The sequence below is a fragment of the Andrographis paniculata genome, unplaced genomic scaffold (assembly GCF_009805555.1).
Source record: "Andrographis paniculata isolate CXL003 unplaced genomic scaffold, ASM980555v1 Contig60END, whole genome shotgun sequence".
Taxonomy (NCBI): Eukaryota; Viridiplantae; Streptophyta; class Magnoliopsida; order Lamiales; family Acanthaceae; genus Andrographis; species Andrographis paniculata.
Genome location: NW_026137596.1, coordinates 1,985,054 through 2,004,314, shown reverse-complemented (window position 1 = coordinate 2,004,314; position 19,261 = coordinate 1,985,054). Strand labels below are relative to the sequence as shown.

Genomic DNA, 19,261 nt, shown 5'->3' with positions numbered 1-19,261 from the left:
TATAGACAACTTATCCTCTGTCACATCCATACGTATGTGTATATATCTATATTTAGGATGCAATATTTTATGAGATAAAATTATTTTATTTTATTTTTATCTTAAAGATTATATAAGAAAGTGTTTTTTTTTTTAAAAAAAAAAAGATTAAAAAAAATATTTTTTTATAATGTAAAAATTCATAATTACTATTAAGTAAAATAAATTGAAAGTAAGACAAAAAGACATCTAAAATTTTAAAGTCATGACTTTGCCGTCACAATTTTCGCCATACACCAACTTAAGGTGAAAATTTGCAATTACTATTTAATAAATTAAATTGAAGTTGGCTGTATGAAAAATAAATAAATAAAAAATAAGGATAGTAATAATAATAATAAAAAAAGGTAATAACTTGACGGTTACAATTCTTACTCTGCATGCAATGTGAAAATTTGTAACCATTATTAAATAAATTAAATTAAAAACCAGATGTATGACAGTAAAAAAAAAAAAAAAAAAAAAAAAAAAGAAGAGGATAATAACTTGACGGTTACAATTCTCACCCTACACCAACACAAATGTAATAATTTGTAACAATTATTGAATAAATTAAATTTAAAAACTCACTGTACATTTAAGATTTTGAAGTCATGGCATCACAGTTACAACTTCCAGCCTACACCAACACAATGTAATAATTTTGCAACCACTGTTGGATAAATTAAATTAAAAACTCATTGTATAACCAGTCAAACCAAATAGACGTTAGAATTTTGAAGTCATAACATTACAGTTCCAGTAAAAATGCAGTTGATCTACAGTAATTTTACTTCAATCATAAACTTTAATTTTTACTCTAAAAATATATTCCTTATATATTCCTCTTTTATATTATTTTATATAATTTTTATATTTATAAATTACACCCCAACTTTAATTTATTTTTACATTAGAACCATACACATATAACTTATATTACTTTTCAACAGTAAAATTATATATCAATTTAGAAAATAAAATTATACATTATTTTTTTTAAAAATAAAATTGTATTACTTTTCAAAAACTAAAATTATATTACTTTTAAAAAATAAAATTATACATTATTTTTTTAAAAAAAAAAATTACATACAACTTTTTAAAATATAAAATTATATATCATCTATTAAAAAATTAAAATTACACAATACACCCAAAAAATACCAAAAATATAAAAAAAACCACAAAAACTCCACTCCAAAAATGGAGTGATGCATATCTGCAAAAATGGGGGAATTTCTTTTATTATCTAATAAAAATAAAATAATAAAACAATTAAATTAAGGGAATTGCCTATCAAGGTATGTCTGACTCAAGGATAATACCACTTGTATTTTATCATTAATTTAATAAATTTAATTCTTATTAAAGTATCAAAAAATTGGTCACAATTATCAACAAGCTTTGACAACTAATTTTTCCTTACAGTGTAGATAATTAAGGTGCCACCATTAACTACCCTTAATTAAGCAAATAAACCTAGGTGGGCCCATAAGAATATTGTCTAACCGCATTTTAATTTAGAAAGATCCAATTCAAAACAATTACTACATAAAATGAGCAATTAGATTTGATTGTCAAACTCCCATGAATGAACTATTCAACCAGGTTGTCACCTATTCAAGTACGAATACAATTACGGATATCCTACCTGAATTGACTTTAGATTATCATACTAATTCAAATATCGGTACCAAAATATTCAATCAATCTAACAATTCTCAGGATTAGACAAATATTGATAATAAAAAAGAATTTTTATAAATAAAATCAAGAATTTCTAAAATAAAGAACCAAAACATTATCACCCCTCAAACCAGAAAAAGTATTTGCTTCATAATCAAATAACAAAGAACAAAAGAGAAAGATAAAGTGGGAGAGGAAAATCTTCTCTGTCGATTTGCTCCCGCGATCTATAAGTCTGTCAATCTGCTCTAGCCGTTCTCTTTGTCAAAACGTGTGTTCCCCTCATTTTTTATTTAATTTTTACTCTAATTATTTTGTAGATGGACTTTGGGCCTTTAGTTAATTTTTCATGTCAAGAGCGTATAGTTGCCCTTTAATTAATTTCTCATATCAAAAGGTGTAGTTAGTCAATTATATCAAATTTGATATTTGCCCTTTGCACACAACAGATAAACAATTCGCATATAAATTAAGTAGAATTCAATCAAATGACTCAAATATGAATATAAAACGCATGCGATTTCTAACTATCAAAGCTAAAGAGATTTGCTGATAATTCTGATCAATTTTTAATTTTTTTTTTTAATGAATCTTATTTTTTTATAAAAAAAAATTGGATTGTTTGATGTCTTTTGTGACTAGGTTTTTTTACATTGACAAGGTATATTAGCTTTAACATCATTATGTACAAATTTTAGAAAATTACAAAATTGAACTAATAATAATAATAATTTTCTGTTTTTTGAAAAAATTTATATTATTATTATTGAAGTCACATGTTTTTGTCATAAGCCCATCACGAAATGTATCATACAACAATTTAAAATAAATAAATATAAAATTTCGTTTAATAAAATAAATGTTAAATTATTACGTGCAAATTATGAGTGCTATTGTAATTTAAAAAATAAAAAATAAAAGAAAATCCCTGAAAAAATAAATAGGGCAGTGAGTATAAGAAGATGAGAATATTCTCAACATTGCACACGAAATAGTTATACAAATTATACATAAACACAACATTTAATTGAATTGTTTTTTTTATAAATATATATATATATATAATATTTTAAATAAAATATATTTATGAAATTGTATAAAAATTGAAAGAGAAAGCAGCACATGCACAGGTTTAAAAGATAATATATTTTGGTCCATTATTGGAAGCAATAATTAATGACCAAACAATTATAAAGCATATGTTAGGTTGTAATTAACAATTCCACTAAAAGCTTATTTTATTTTATTATTATTGTTATTATTTTTTTCGTAAGGTGAAATTTGCCGGACAATTATGTGTAATAATAATAATAATAATAATAATAATAATAATAATAATAATAAGTCTCGAATGACCCAGTGGTGGGGAGGTGTCGAGTTCAAACCCAATCACCTGTCACATATTGTTCGTCCGGATTTACATATGGTGTATGATATTATTGAATTATTTTTTCTTTATTTTTTGAATTTTGTATAAAATATTTTATATTTTTTATTACTCTATCCGTCTCGTATAATTTATCCATATATTTTTTTATTTTCGCCCGTTTTATTCTTTTTTTGAAATATAATTATATACTTTAATCGTATTATAAATTTTATATTTTATAACTTTTTTAATCTTAATTAAACTGTTTAATTATCTTAATCTTAATCTTAATTTATAATTATTTTTATTATTATACTTTACTTAAATTTTAAATTTTCGTATCTATACTCTCGTATTATATAGGACGGATAGAGTATATTATTTTTAAAAATCACAATTCAAAAATAATATTGAAAGAATAAAATGTATATATAATAAGAATTTAAATTCTTAATATTTAAATATGAAGCAATGATTAATACCTTCTCCCTATCTTCAATGGGCAAGCCAAGTCCATTTGGATATAATTAAATAAATTAAAATTGGGCCGCTGTAGAAAATCAAATCATTCATATTCTTATCAATAAACCCACTAATATCAATTACTTTTTATTTTATTTTTATTAACAAATTGATACTCCCTCAATCAGGTAAAATATAATTAGTAAATAATTAAAAAATATATTAGTAAAAATAATTATTATTTAGTAAAAATAATTGTAAATTAAGATTAATATAACTAAATAGTTTAATTAAGATTAAAAAAATTTAAATTTTAAATTTTAAAATATAATTAAAATATATAATCAATTTTCCAAAAAAAAATAATAATAAATTACGTAAGACGAACGAAAATAGAAAATAATGACAAATTATGTGAAACGAAGGGAACATCGTATTATTGAGAACACGCATGGTCTGTTCTTAAATGTTAGATTTTGATTTTATTAATTATTCTCATATTTCTAAATTTATTTAATATATTATAAAAAATATTACATCAAACACAAATATATATATGCAACAATAAACGTTATTTCAGTTCAAATTTTCAAGTGTATTTGATTTTTTATTTGAATTTATTTTTATTGAAAATCATATTCATTGAAAGCTTCTTAGAGCTCTGTCTACATGATTGAAATTTTTGTAATATTTATCAATGTTATTATTATTATTATTTTTTTTAAAAAAAAACTATTTCACATTAAATACATTTTTACAAAACACCAAATTAAATATCATCTCTTAAATAATTATTATTACTATTATGACAATTATTATTTTTATTATATTAAAAAAAAAAGAAAAAGAAAAAACATCATAACTTAAAATTAAATAAAAATAAAGATACAAGGAAATATTAGGCATGCGTGGTTTGTATTGGTCATATACTTTTTATGATGTGGAAACACATAATAATATTTGAATCGAAATCGAAAGCACCATTAAAATTTTATCAGTTTGTGAGAGGTCGATATCATGCTAAAATATAAGGCTAATAATAATTATTATATATAAAACTCAATTTCAAATTAACAAATAAATTTATATTAAAATGTAAGTATGTTAAATCAAAATTGAATCATACTACTTAAGAAAAAGATGCATGTCAAGTTAGAAATATGTCCATAGATATAACTCATCAAATGTATATATATACACACTAATTTATCTAAATTTTAATTTAAATATTTCTTTCGTCCACCGCCGATCTATCCATTTTACCATTTTAGTCTGTCCATCGCAAATGTATACATTTCATTTTTTTTAAGTAAATATATCTTCTACTAAAATATAAAATTACTCCACCATTTATATAAGATTACACAAATGCCATCAAATAATACCACTTAATACCATAAATGTTGAGGGATATAATGGTCTTTATGTATATCAATTGTACCACATAGATAGAGGGTGGACGGAGGGAATACCATTTTTTATAATTACATTAAATTTTTACTTTTAATTCAATATATACATAGATAACCATTTTTATATAAAGCAAGTTAAAATAAGAAATAAATAAAATATATATATATAGGGTTGTTTTTTCTAAAATAATATTTTTTTTAGTATTTTTTGTAAATTCGTTTAATATAAAATAGTTTGATAGATTTATTGGTATAGGTAAATTTCGCACTTAAGTTATGTTCTCTCAAATTTATTTATTTTGCACAGCCATAGTTTTTATATAAAATTATTTTATTTTATTTTTTATATAAAAACATCGCATATAACAATTGTCTTATCAGAGGAAAAAACACACACACAAGAGTGAGCAATCCTAACAAGCAACATAAATGCATTTAATTATTACTTTCTTTGTATATATACCGTGTTTGCTACATTGTAGACCCGATATTTTAGAAGAAGTGTAATTAGTAGATAATTAAGAACATATTAGTAAAAATAATTATCCTATAATATAAATAATTATAAATTAATATTAAGATAACTAATTTATTTAATTAATATTAAAAAAATTTAAAAAATTTAAAATGAGATTAAAGTGTATAATAATTATTTTCTAAAAAAAGGAAAGTGATATGGTATGTGGGACGGACAGAAACGGCAACGTGGACATGATATTTGGGACGGAGGAAATATTATATATATAAATATATTTATTCTAATAAATTTTGTTAAATAATATTTAAATGAAATAATCCAACTTGTAACGCCAGCCCTACTAAAATATCAATGCTAGCTAATTATGTGTGGTCAATTAATTTTATTTGCCAAAAATACGAAATTAATATATTTGTGGTGTTAGAAAAACATGAAAGTGACTGATGGCCATTTTCAATATATATATCATAAAAATTAAAATTAAAATTAAAATTAAATCCTACTAAATATTATACTTCGTCTCTTCTAATTCAAAGTAATTTTTTTCTATCATTTTTGTTTGTTTTATTTCAAATTATTATTTTTTATTTTAGAAAAAAAATAATTATTTATTAATACCAAAATACTCATAATTTTACTTAAATTACAAAAATATAATAACATATATAATTACTTCATAAATAAAATTAAAATGGTAAAAATATAAAAAATTCTGATACACTTTCACTGATACAATACTATTATTTTTTAATCAATTATAAAACTCCAAAGGTCCCTTTAATTTGGGACGGAGTTAAATATAATACTCCTTCCGTCTCAATACAATATTTCTGTTTAGTATTTACCATTTTTGTTCGTCCCAAAACAATAGTCTTATTTCCATAAATAATCATATCACTATAAAACTACTTTTATTTTTTTGTTATTATTACACAATTACCACTACTTTTTACACTAATACACTCACAAGGGCAAAAAAGTTTTTTACTCATACTTTTTACCCACTACTGATATAATATTAATATTTTTTAAATTCTGTGCCAAATACAATCAGACTATAGTTTGAAACAGAGGGAGTAATATAGTGCTATTAGTTGGTGTCTATATCTCCATACTATTTCACTTTCAATTGCCCATTATATAAACATCAAATAAAATAAACTATGAATGAATTTTACCTTTTGATGTCATGGAAATAAAGTAAATCCTTAATAATGCAATTAGTGAAATCTAACTATTATAAGCTCTTATACCTTTTCATTTTTATTTTTTTTTTAATTTAAATAAATTGAAAAGAAAATTTGAAAATATTGTAAAGTATTTAGTGGATATCTACCTATTATGTCACTTACGCATGGTCCTTGAGGATGGGTAAAAATAGGTTGTATTTAATTGCGGTGTATTTTTCCATTAAAAAAAACATGATATGTTTTTCTTTATTAATATTAATATAGTGATAAAATGCTCCAAAAAAAATAAAATAAAATTCTATATTGCAAAAAATATTTTGTGAAAATTGAAAAATTGTATTATTATTCACAATGAAGATAAAGACTTGTATATAGGTATCAAATACAAACTCAAATTTATATCTAAAATATCTCAACATCCCCTCAAACTCAAATAGTATAACAGAAATAACCCGAGTTTATAAAGAGAGATCGAAGCAGACACAACCACAGTCGATCTTTTTTTTTTTTTTTTTTTTTATGTTTCTTTACAATGTTAAAAAAAAAAAACACACACATTCAATTCACTACTTAAATAATAATAATAATAATAATAATAATAATAATAAATGACCAAATAAGAAAACTATTTAATTTGTTAAACTAAAATTTATTAAAAACCACTTTAAGATCATATCGACATCTTAAATTTTTTATATATTTTATATTAATACTATTATTATCATTAAAATATATGTGATATTATAATTTTTTTAAAATTAATGTGTATAATTATAAAATTCTTTCGTAAAAAGTTAGGAAAACATTGTATTATAAAACCAACCTGTATTGTTTGACGGTCAATGTCAACTTCGATGAACAATTAATTTGTGTGTTTGTATATACGTGTATATATATATATATATATATATTTGAAAACGATATTTATTACAAATATTCTATCCCTTCACAGATTGAGATGGAAGAAATGATCTCTTAGAGACATTGAGAAGCCATATAATATAATAAAATATAATGCATGAAATTTTAGGGGTCAAGGGACATACAAATAATTCATATATATATATATATATACACGAATGTTTGTTTTTTATTTTTTATTTATTTTTTATTTTTGTTATTTCTTTTATTTGCTTGAAGAAAATGAATTTTGTGGTGCATTTGAAATTGTAAAGTTTGTTAGAGGAAGACTTGTGATCACATTCTAACATGCAAATGTTCGATACATGAAAGCAAATACTTGGTAGCCATGAATTTAGATTCATCGACTTTATTTGTCTTGTATCGTTTCATGTGCATTTATAACGATAACGGATATTATCAAGAATATTATTGAAATGCGATGAATTTTTTTTTTTTTATCGATAAATTGAGTGCCACCTTGGAATTTTAGTGTGGTTTATTTGCACAAATTGTTAATTAATTTACTTGTTATGAATTGTGATTATCAATCTATTAAAATTTGGTCTATGTTATTTTTACTTTCAACAATTGTTTGTAGCTTTAGAATGTGGAAATTTAAAAACCCTTTCCACTTATCAATTGGATTTGGAATAAAATTGAGTTGAAAAGTGAAATTTTAAGAATATAAATGGTATGTCCTATAATTTAAATCATTTTATATTTGAAAAACATTCTATATTAATTACTAACATATATATATATATATAATTATATATCACTGCCCGTTATTGTGCAATGTGTTGACACTATAATAAAAAAATAATTAATAGACAGTATAAATACAAATAATACATAAATTATTAGATAAAAATATGTAGTTACCTTGTATGAATACTGAATTTAATAATAGGTTGTGATTTTCTTTGACTAAGAATGTTAACATAAATACAATCATAACAATGAAGTATCACCACATATCATAATTAAAGTGTGTTAACTACAAATTTGTATTGTTTTTAGACATTAATAATAAATGTGCTAAATCAAATGAAAAGATCATAACACACAAACTTATAATGATTCTATATTTCAAACACTACAACTTAACCGTTATTATACCAATAAAATGTGAGATTACAAAATTATTCACATACCAAAATGACAAAGTAATATTTATAAAAATCAAAATTATAAGTTTTTCTAAAAAATGAAATTGCTTCACTTAGAGCATCCGCAATGGGGCGCATGCCACATCATCATTTAAAAATAAAAAATAGAAAAAAAATAAGAGAACCGTGCAGAAATGCTGGAAAGATGTGATTCTAGTGCTATGTGTCCCAATTTAATTGAGACATATGACATTTAGGTATATATATATATAATATATATTATATATGTTTTGTTTTTGTAATTTATATTGAATTTATTGTAATATTTAAATTTTGTAGTATTTTTATAATTCATAATATTTTGTATTCTACAAAATCATACCAATATTGAATATATTTTATCAATTTAAAATTTAAAATATATAAATACAAATATTATATAATTCTATTGAACAAATCAATATTAGTAAATTTAATTTAATTTATTAAATAAAATGTAATTATAAATTTTAAAGCAATTAAAACTAAATTTAATTAAATAAATAATTAATACTACAAATTAAAATTATAATTAAAAAATAATATATATATATATAATACGAAAATAAAAATTTATTAAAAAATTAGGATGAGTATCTTGTTGTGAATATAAAATAGAAGAGAGTATCTCCGCTGACGTGGCAGAGAGAGAAAGTGACGTGGATAGAAAAAAGTAGTGGAGATACAAAAAACGGATATCTCCGTTGGGGATGGTCTTAACAGTCAAATTTTATAGCAGGCCAAGTTTAAAATGGAAGAAATTAAAATTCCCAAAATTACAAAATACAAAGATGTACTATTTAAAAGCAACTATAAAGCCCAAATAAGTCAATCCAAAATAAAATATAAAAAAATAATATTGGCCTAGCCCAATAATAATGGACTTTGAGCCCGATTCCTCTCTCTCTCTGTATATAAAAGACAAAACTCTATGAAAATATAATGCAATTTTTAAACTACAAATAAAACATTTATGATTCACAACCAAATATCCACTTTTCATAACGGGTTCAATAAATATTTTTATTTTAATAATAATTACTAATTATTTTGGTATATAATATGAAATTAATGTGAAAATACTAATATATAAATAAATAACAAAACCCTCAAGACGAAGTCAGCCATTTTTTCTTATTAAATCAACAACAGATCTGTAACTGTTCTGTTCTGTTCTGTTCATCAACATCACACAATAAACATTACATTATTGTTATTATCATATTTCTATACATACATACCCCAAAATGTTGTCAACCATCTAACCTATTAACACATAATAACATTCTTCTTCTACACTATACATATTAACATCTCGTGTGGAAGAAACCTAAACTTGTTCCAGGATTCAGAGCATTTTAATAACCCAAAGCTTGTGTTTTTTCATATGAAGATAAACCAGAGAAGGCCCAATCAAATTTGCATCAGATAATCTTTTGCAGAGTGTAAGATAAATGTCCACGTTACCTGGCTGTTGGATCCTTCTGCTCAATCCTTGCAGCACAGCAATCCGGTCGATGAGCTCCGGGAACAGTCCCAAGTCAAGCATCTTCATCAGCGTCTCCGCGGCATTCTTGAAATGCCTGCCTTTGATGTAGCCTCTCAGCAGCCACGACAGCGCTTTTCTTCTCCGGACTGAGCTGGCGACTTCTGTACGGGTTAGCAGCCGTCCAACCGAACTGGCTTCCCCCTGAGAAGCACACATAGCTAAAACAATGTTGTAAAGATCTCCATCGGCTTCCTTACCTACAAGCTTCATTTTCCAGAGCTGCTGTTCAGCTTCGACTCCACGGCCGGCGCAGACATACATGGCTAGAAGGCGTTCGTGGATGGCTCCGTCAAGAGACGGGCCTCCCTCTTCGGAAGCCCAGTTGGAGAGCCTAAGACCATCGGCGAGAAGATCTTCTTGGTATTTTTCTACTAGATGGACGTTGAAAACGTCCAGCTCTGCAACTAAACTGGTCTTCGTGAAGCCTTTTAACTTACGCAATGCTTTTGCGAATTCGTTGAGTTCTTTGACCACAGCTGTCATTGCTATTAAGTAGCTGTATACCTCGGGTTTCAGCCCGGATTCTCTTAGATGAATCACTAATTTGGCAGCATCCCGGAAGCTCCCTTCCTCCTGAAAGAAAAACGAAGATAGCAAAGAGGTAAGATTTATTACCTAGATTAAGGGCCAGGGATTTGCTTGCCACTGCAACCCTTTTGCAGATAACAGACAAAGTAGAGCAGTACTTGCACAAATAACTTAAGAAGGGGTGTGTAGATAATGATTCATTCACCTGGATTCAAATTCAATTTGGTGATTCAAAATTCGGTTGAGAATTGGTAGTTTTGTGAATCCGGTGCAAAAATGATTGGATATATATAAATTTAGAATTACCAATATTTGCGCTGGTTTGTCCATCGATTTAGAAGCAATTCGGGAAAAAATAGAATGAGCAAACTGTAATATTGAAACTACTAGAGAAACTTGTCATATTTAAATTTAGAACAGTGTATTCAATTTAATCAGAACATAATGACGACATCCAATCTATAAGGCCAACAAACAGTGGAATGGAGGCTTAGACATAATAAAGACAATTGACATCATCAAAAAAATCAAAGATTTCAGGCGGTGTACTCACCATCATCAACACGACACTTGGCCTACGCCTACTGCAAGGATTTCTATTATCGACTAAATTTAGTTGTGATGGTATAAACGTCGACTTTTGTGTAAGGTGGTTCATCTTTTACCTCATCTTGATTCAAGTAAATAATATAATCATTAATAAGAAAGTCCAGTCTCCTATTGTACATTAATAGGATCATACTATTACAGTAAAATTCTGAAGTCATAGCACCACAAGCATATATTTATTTGGTTATTTTGGAACATTATATTATATATAGATACTTTTTCATAAATTTCAAATTTTGTACATGATCTAATTTTGGAACATTATATTATATATAGATACTTTTTCATAAATTTCAAATTTTGTACATGATCTAAGGTTCTTAATGACGATTCAATTCTTTATAGCTATCTATGTCACACACCATGGTGCTTGTTAGCTTGCACGATAGCAAATTTGTAGAGAAATCGTCTTACAATGCAAGTTGCTTCATGGAGCAAGTTGTATTAAAGTGCAAGAAAATTTCCCTTAAAACGAACTATCTTACAGAGTAAAATCACGACACTAACTACTCTATAAGAAACCATTACCTTGTCTTCTAGTTATCGATACACCTTATTTGCGAGTGGTAATATGATCCCCTCTCCATTCTACTTCCCCTCATCAAGATTACCATAGATTCTTCCGAATTCGTTGACATAATCTAAGCCTAATTAACCAAACCACATGAATCATATGCTACTTCTATGGTTACTTCCCATTACTCATTGATTAAATTTTCCCAAACCTTTCTTCTACTATGTCGAAAGCAATTAAGTAAACAATAAGGTAAAAGAGATATCGACGATTACCATCATCTTCCACGCAAGATACCCCGCCGGACCACCCTTGTTGTCCTCATCGTCGTCGTATGATATCCCTCTCTTGAGCACCTCCTTCACAAACAACACCACCTGATCACGCTCCCCTGCCTCCCAATACATCGAAACTGCCTTCTCAATCATGCTGAAGCTCGTCTTCAAACCAACACAATCCATGTCCACCAATAGATCAACCACATCCTCCACTTTGTTCCTCCCCTCCACCAATTTCCTCACCCACGCGCACATTATCGACACCATCAACTCCATCGTCTCCTTGTCAACTCGATTCTCCTTCTTCAGCCACTCAAAGACCTCCAACGCACACCAAGAGTCCCTCCCTTCCTGCGCAAAGTACACCAACACTAACTGCAGCTCGCGAGCCGACAGCCGGTCGTTCATTTCGCCGAGCACATCCGACGGCTCCCGCGCCATCCGCTCCAACTCCTCAATCGCCTCGAAAAAACCTTCGCTCATCTCCTCCTCGTCGTCGCTGGTGATGAACACATCCAATTGAACCGATTGAAGCTTCCTTCTACCCTGGAGTACACACCCCAATCGCCCTCCCACCGGAACCCCTAAGCATGATTGAATCCTCACTCGGTACTGCCTCCCGACCGCAAAATTGCACTTGTTCGAAAAAGCACAATTCGCAACCGCCAAATTGCTGCTTCCGGCAATTCCAGAGACGGAAGCCATCAATCCGACAAATACAGAATTTCAACTCAACGAAGTGATAATCTCCTAGAAAACAAAAATAAAAAAATAAATACGATTAAAAAAGAACACCAAAAGAGGTATTTGATGAACTCTATATATTCCTTGTGGCCCTTCCCGTAGCTATACAGAATTCCGGCCGAACGGCAACCATTTGCGCCGGATCATCGATCGTGGAACAAGAAATTGCGTGGGAATAAGAGGAAGAGCAAGAGGAAGTTGGAGATGAATGATCGATGGCCGCTTATAAGTGTGTGCTTATTTTTGAAGACACGGAAGAATCTTTTGTTGTAGAGTCGATATCTTTTTCATTTAAAAAATATAATAATAATAATAAAATTAAAATCAATTAATAATTGATTAAATGTTAGCTACTGACTAATTAATTCGCACGGTGTGGCTCTGGACTTTTAAGTGTTTTCTCATAATAATAATAATAATAATATTAAGGCATTGATCCCAATTGTTGTTTTCATAAATTAACATAGACTAATCATAATTTGACAAGTAGTACATTATAATATTATGATTGCTAAGAAAGCACGTCCAATTTAAAAGTAATATGAGGTTTATTTCAAGCAAATTAAATAAGCAAAGTGCAAGAAACAGCCAACCCGACCTGAATTAAAAGCATAATTCCTTAAACTAGTTCATATTTATTGTTTACATCCTTCCATTTCATCACAACACATACATACATACATACATACATACATTATTATTGTGGTCTCCAGTTTAACAGAAACACACAGGCAGAGGAAGCTGTGTCTGAACAAACAGATATTGATTCCAGGCCAAAAAATTATTAGCAAAACAAAACTGGATCGAATGAATGAATTGAAACAGATCATCAGATCTCCTCCAGGACCCAACCTGAATTTTCGAAAACAGGTTAAGACTTTTTGCAGCTCCATCAAGTGATGCACACTGATTGCTACCTTAAGTGATGCACAATGCCTACTGATGTTGTGTATGTGTGTACACACAACATTAGTGAAAATGCTCGATACATCGTACAGTACAGTTGCTCGGAACACTTTCTCCTATCCACCTAAACCATATATCATCATCACCCGCCTATGCCAAAGAATGTCGTTGAAAAGGTATATCCTATCCTATCCTATCCTATCCTCTTTTACCAATTCAGCATAAGCCCCGCAGCAAATCTTAATAAACCGTGTAAGGGCACCGGGGCAAACCAACCATACTTCTCTCGCTATCCAACTTTTAAAAGCATTCATGGTGGCATGGCATCCAATTTACATTTGATCCACCAAAGAACATAAACTGGAAAGAACAAACAGGATGGTGGTTTCTAGAGATTTAACCAAAAATGAAACATGTTTCAAAAAAGCAGGTACTTCATTTCAAACCCTTTTGCTGAAGGAAATCAAGAGCCAGTAGAAGAAAAGTGAATTGTAGCAAACAGGCTATACCAACTTCTGCATAAAATGATAAAAGTAAATTGCATCTGCATCTGAGGGCAAGATGAATCTTGAAATGCAAAACAAATGCAGCAAACTTGGGAAAAGCATCACTCACCTGATAAGTTTCAACCTACCATTAGAGCAGCAATGGGGAGAATATCCACTTCTCTCTATAAAAACATTCACACAGCTCTAAATCAATCCCACGTCATATATAAATAACTTCCCACCTCTGAATGGAGAAAAAGAAGTATTGCTCAGGGAATGAACAACCTACCTCTCATCTCCAGTTAGAGAACAAATCCGCTAACGGAATAATAAGTAAAAACACCTCCCATCAACATATAATAGTACATTAATAGCCCTTCTCGATGATTGTTTAGTATGGACGCGAACGGTTTCCACCATGGTGAGAACCACCATCTCTGTAGTTGTCTCTCCGTCTATCAGCCCCGTAGTTACCTCTGCCACCACTATGTAATGAGAAAATAGTCAACTACAAGTTCGCAGGGGATTTTGCATGGTAATAAATAATTTACCATAGCAAGTTCTAATGATACATACAGATCATGCAGTGTTCCAAGAATGCAGTGGCAAAACTGCCATTTTGTTTTCAACCAATGCTACTGTGCATAGTTAAGAGTTAAAACACCAATTATAGGGTCTTATAAAATGAGGAAGATTTTTACCTTTTCAGTTATAATCTTAATCTTATCCAATTCTACCAAAGTGAACTTATAAAAAAGGTAAACAGAACTGGTGAAAATCATGGAAAGCTTGAAAGTATCAACAAACAAGAGAGCTGGTCGAAAGTTTATGAGACCCTAGAGATGTTGGAACGAAGATGATGCTCTTAGAATTTCAACTAAAAAAAGACATCAATGAGCAACACAAACTATATAGTTACTGTACCTAAAAGGGTAAAAGACCAGCAAGCACACTAGTCTTGTTAGACACATACTTCTGATGTTTATATGGAACCTTCTTAACACATAAAGAGCATCTAACTTATCATTCACCATCACCACTACAATACTTGGAAAAGACATGACAAATATTCCATGCATGTCCTACATAACATAAAATAGCTAGCTTTTAAGCTCGCTGCATGTAGAAACGTAGCATACATCTATCCTAAATACACAGCTGCAGCACATATTCTACTCTGCAGTACATCTGGGTAAATTAGCTAGCTTTTCCAAGTGAGTTGGATACTTGGGACTTAAGAAACATAGCATAAATTTATCCTAAATCCCCAGCTTTAGCATATATTCTACTGTGAGGCACATCTGCCTTTAACACAACGCATTCAACAATCACTTAGATCATTGCTTTTGCAATAACAGAATGGACTGTTATATAAGAGCATGTGGTTAATGAAAAAGTTATAGCATGCCTATAACATAATTTTAAAAAAAATAAATAAATAAGTGCACAAGGCAAAACTTATGATTTACTAAGAAAAAACTCCTTCCTAACATTACTGTGTGTGTATCTTAGACAGTACCGTTCTACATATTAGTGTAAAGTGTCGTCAAAATTGGTGAGTAAAATTGGCAAGAAAATATAAAGACGTGAAAGGGGGCATATACTTGAGGCAGCTGACTTACCCAGAACCATATGAGGGAGCCTTTGGAGCAGATTTTTCAGCCATTGAAACGCTAATTTTGTGTCCTCTCAGGTCATAATCTATTTGGAAAAATCATGGCCATCAAGCATACATACAAACACACAAAATTGGGGAAAAAGATCACAAAAAAATGCAATAATTACTATCAATAGATAAATAATTGATTTAAAAACAACCTAGATGAAGGGCATACCATTAAAAAATCCACCAGCTGCATGAGCTGCTGATGGATCTTCATAAGATAATACTGCATCTCCTTTACTATTTCCTTGTTCATCCTGGTATATTTTAATGCTCCACGGCCACTGGTCCTTGAATCCTCGCTTTTGTTTGATTCTTGCAACCTAGTAATGCAGACATAATTACTCGTTGCAAGAACATAGAATTTTCCATGAAAATATATACAGTACCTCAATGGTAAAATGCACACTTATTTGTTTAAGACCCACATTCTAACATACATATATATGTATATATCTTACTAATAGCATGTGCTCAATTGTGATAAAACAGAGGGGTGACTAACATTGGGCTAACACTTGTATATATAAATTAATGAATGCAAGATAAAGAGAAAAAGGATTTACTTGGCCAATGCTCCCAAACAATTCCCTAAGCTCATCAATGGTGACATTTTGAGGCAGATTTGATATATAAATTCTTGAATTGTCACAGGAATCGCCACAATTTTCATCGCACTGTTTGACTTTTTCATTAGTTTCAACTGGAGGCCCACCATAACCCCCGGGATTTCGACCCCCACCATACCTACCGGGAGGCCCACTTCGTTCAGCACCTCGGCTATCACCATGAGCATCGCTACTATAATTTGTAGGGGCACCATATGATGGAGGATATGAATCAGGGCCCCCAGTATAGCTTGATGGAGGAGGAACAGCATCAGGAGCATAGTTAGGGTTCCCACCATAAGCATTAGCAGGAGGTGCACCATAAGGAGGCTCAACTGAAGGACCCTGTCCATAACCACCATCATCTCTTCCTAGGCCTCTACCATTTCCACCACCATAACCATTACCACTGCGGCCACTGCCACCATCATGATAATTACCTCTTCCACCACGATTCCCATCAAAACCGCTACCTCTTCCACCTCTGCTACCACCGCCTCTACCCCCACGATCCTCTCCACCAGCTGGAGATGCTGTACCACATCTGTTACATTCTGTTCTTCGGGCAAAATTCACATTCCCACAACTACATGCACATGAGACATTAGTTATTAGAAGCAGAAAAGCGTACTCAGATCTCAAATGCATATTTTGAACCATCTTAGTCAGGGAATATAAGCATACATGTGTATATTAATGAATAAAATTATTTCATAAAAATTAAATAGCTTACATAAAAAGTAAGAAAACTGCTACAAGCACAAGACTGATTAAAACTGCTATAATCAACTACACCGGGGGAGGGAGTGGAGGGGGGTGGGAGTTTGTAAACTCTCCAACTGATTTTTCTCCCATTAATAGAGCACAGGAAGTTTTCAATTTAATCATTTAGAACCTACAAACAACGGATAACTAGATGCCCAGCTCCACAATAAAACTAGAATGAAATCCATTAAATCCACCATTCTAAGATAAGGAAGGCAACAAAAGAAAACATGTGCCATATCAATGCATGTCATGATCACTCAAGAATCAAGATACTGTCATGGGAACTATTGACATGTTATGATTTCAAGAATATTGATTTGTCACTTGAGATTCAAGAAACATGTCACTGTAACAAAATGTGAGCTGCACTTCTTGTTTCTTGGTTTTTTTATTTTTATAATTATTATTTTTGTTCTCTGGGGGATGGGGAAATGGATCAAGTCAAGAATGCAGAATAGTATGACTCATAACCAATTTGCATTATAGCATCTACTTTACCCACAGCATATAATTTAATCACTGAGATAACATTAACATTAAACACTTCATAGAACAACTTGAGATCTGTGGAAACAGACTTGGTTACCTAGGATTAGGGCAACGCCAATCTCCATCCCTGCCGCTTCCACCGCCGCGGCCACCGCCGCCTCCTCTTCCACCGCCTCCACCTCCACGTCCACCACGATCCCCTAAGTACAAAACGTGGTATTTAAAGTTGCATAAACGAAGCAGAAACAAAAAGTTAACAAAATCTTAAAATCAAAAGAAGAAAATCATAAATCAGAAAAATACCTCGATTACCACCGAATCCTCCGCCTCCTCTGCCACCGTAGCCTCCACCGCCGCCTCTACCACCATAACCTCCACCGCCGCCTCCATATCCACCCCCACCATAACCTCCACCGCCGCCATAGCCTCCGTATCCTCCGCCTTCAGAACCGCCGTATCTTCCACCTCCGTAATCACCACCCCCACCCGCACCAGATCCGTCGCCTTCTTGACCATAGACACCTGACATCTTATTGCTCTCTTCAGTCAGAAACCGAAATCGAAACTCCTCTGAAACCAGATTAGCGGATAGATTAGTTTCCCGTTTCGCCGAGCGGAGAAGAAGGAAGGAGTCGCGAGCGAGGAACAATTAGGGTTAAAGGGTATAGTTGTACTCGAGGATAAAGTGCCCTGATATTTATGGTGGTTTTGGGAAGTGTTATACTGCGCTTGTGCACACAGTAACAATTTTCTAAACGAATCACCACCGTCCGATTCTATCACCCATGAGGGCATCTGCCCCCTTATTTTTCTTTTTTATTTTGTATATTTTTTTCGGCACACTTCAATATATTCCCTTGAATTTTTATTATAAATTAAAAAATAAAATTTTATTAAATTATTAGAAATATATAAGGTATTTTTAATATTTTATCATGTGTATTTTATATATAAAATAATTATATATAAAAAAAAATAAAAATATTATAATATTAATATATAATTTTTTATTATTATATAATAAATAAATAATTTTTTAATATGATATATTGGAATAATAATAATAACTTTTGGTTGAAATGAAAGACTATATATTATAATAATATTTGATTTTTTTTAATTTTTATATTATATAAATTTATATTTTATCTATTCTAATTTAAAATATATTTTATTTTTTCCAAAAAAAAAAACATAACTTTGTGTTTGTTCATGTGAAGATTTGAATTTTTTTTTTTTTTTTATGTATAATATATAAAATTGTGTAAAAAAATGCTATAAAATATTATTTTTAAAAATCCCAATACTAAAAAATTCTTGCATTGGATCCAAAATTTTCATAAATATTACTAAAACAAAATATTGTATTACATATATATATATTAGTCAATATATAATATATTTTATCCGCTATAAAACGAGTAAGTGCAAATATTGGTTTGAAAAAC

At 29.8% G+C, this 19,261-nt stretch overlaps 2 protein-coding genes across 2 annotated transcripts; both read right to left on the bottom strand.

Annotated features, from left to right (window-relative positions):
• Positions 1-9,778: 9,778 nt before the first annotated feature.
• On the bottom strand, positions 9,779-13,378 carry LOC127259314 (pentatricopeptide repeat-containing protein At2g30100, chloroplastic). Its single transcript, XM_051286559.1, has 2 exons — positions 12,145-13,378; positions 9,779-10,791 (listed from the first exon to the last, which is right to left on the bottom strand). Exons 1-2 carry the CDS (start codon positions 12,850-12,852, stop codon positions 10,018-10,020), a joined length of 1,482 nt encoding a protein of 493 aa, XP_051142516.1. The 5' UTR covers positions 12,853-13,378; the 3' UTR covers positions 9,779-10,017.
• Positions 13,379-14,490: 1,112 nt separating this feature from the next.
• On the bottom strand, positions 14,491-18,496 carry LOC127259315 (transcription initiation factor TFIID subunit 15b). Its single transcript, XM_051286560.1, has 6 exons — positions 18,117-18,496; positions 17,911-18,013; positions 16,515-17,142; positions 16,121-16,271; positions 15,908-15,986; positions 14,491-14,770 (listed from the first exon to the last, which is right to left on the bottom strand). The coding sequence occupies exons 1-6, from the start codon at positions 18,340-18,342 to the stop codon at positions 14,677-14,679; spliced, it is 1,281 nt and encodes a 426-aa protein (XP_051142517.1). The 5' UTR covers positions 18,343-18,496; the 3' UTR covers positions 14,491-14,676.
• Positions 18,497-19,261: the final 765 nt, after the last annotated feature.

What these genes read in the sequence shown, in the direction of transcription:
- LOC127259314 (XM_051286559.1), bottom strand. Translation starts at nt 12,852, where the DNA reads ATGGCTTCCGTCTCTGGAATTGCCGGAAGCAGCAATTTGGCGGTTGCG. An exon ending in ATCTTGCGTGGAAGATGATG is followed by an intron (nt 10,792 to 12,144) that starts GTAATCGTCGAT and finishes TTTTTCTTTCAG; the next exon opens with GAGGAAGGGAGCTTCCGGGA.
- LOC127259315 (XM_051286560.1), bottom strand. Translation starts at nt 18,342, where the DNA reads ATGTCAGGTGTCTATGGTCAAGAAGGCGACGGATCTGGTGCGGGTGGG. An exon ending in AGGATTCGGTGGTAATCGAG is followed by an intron (nt 18,014 to 18,116) that starts GTATTTTTCTGA and finishes TTTTGTACTTAG; the next exon opens with GGGATCGTGGTGGACGTGGA. An exon ending in TGGCGTTGCCCTAATCCTAG is followed by an intron (nt 17,143 to 17,910) that starts GTAACCAAGTCT and finishes ATGTGCATGTAG; the next exon opens with TTGTGGGAATGTGAATTTTG.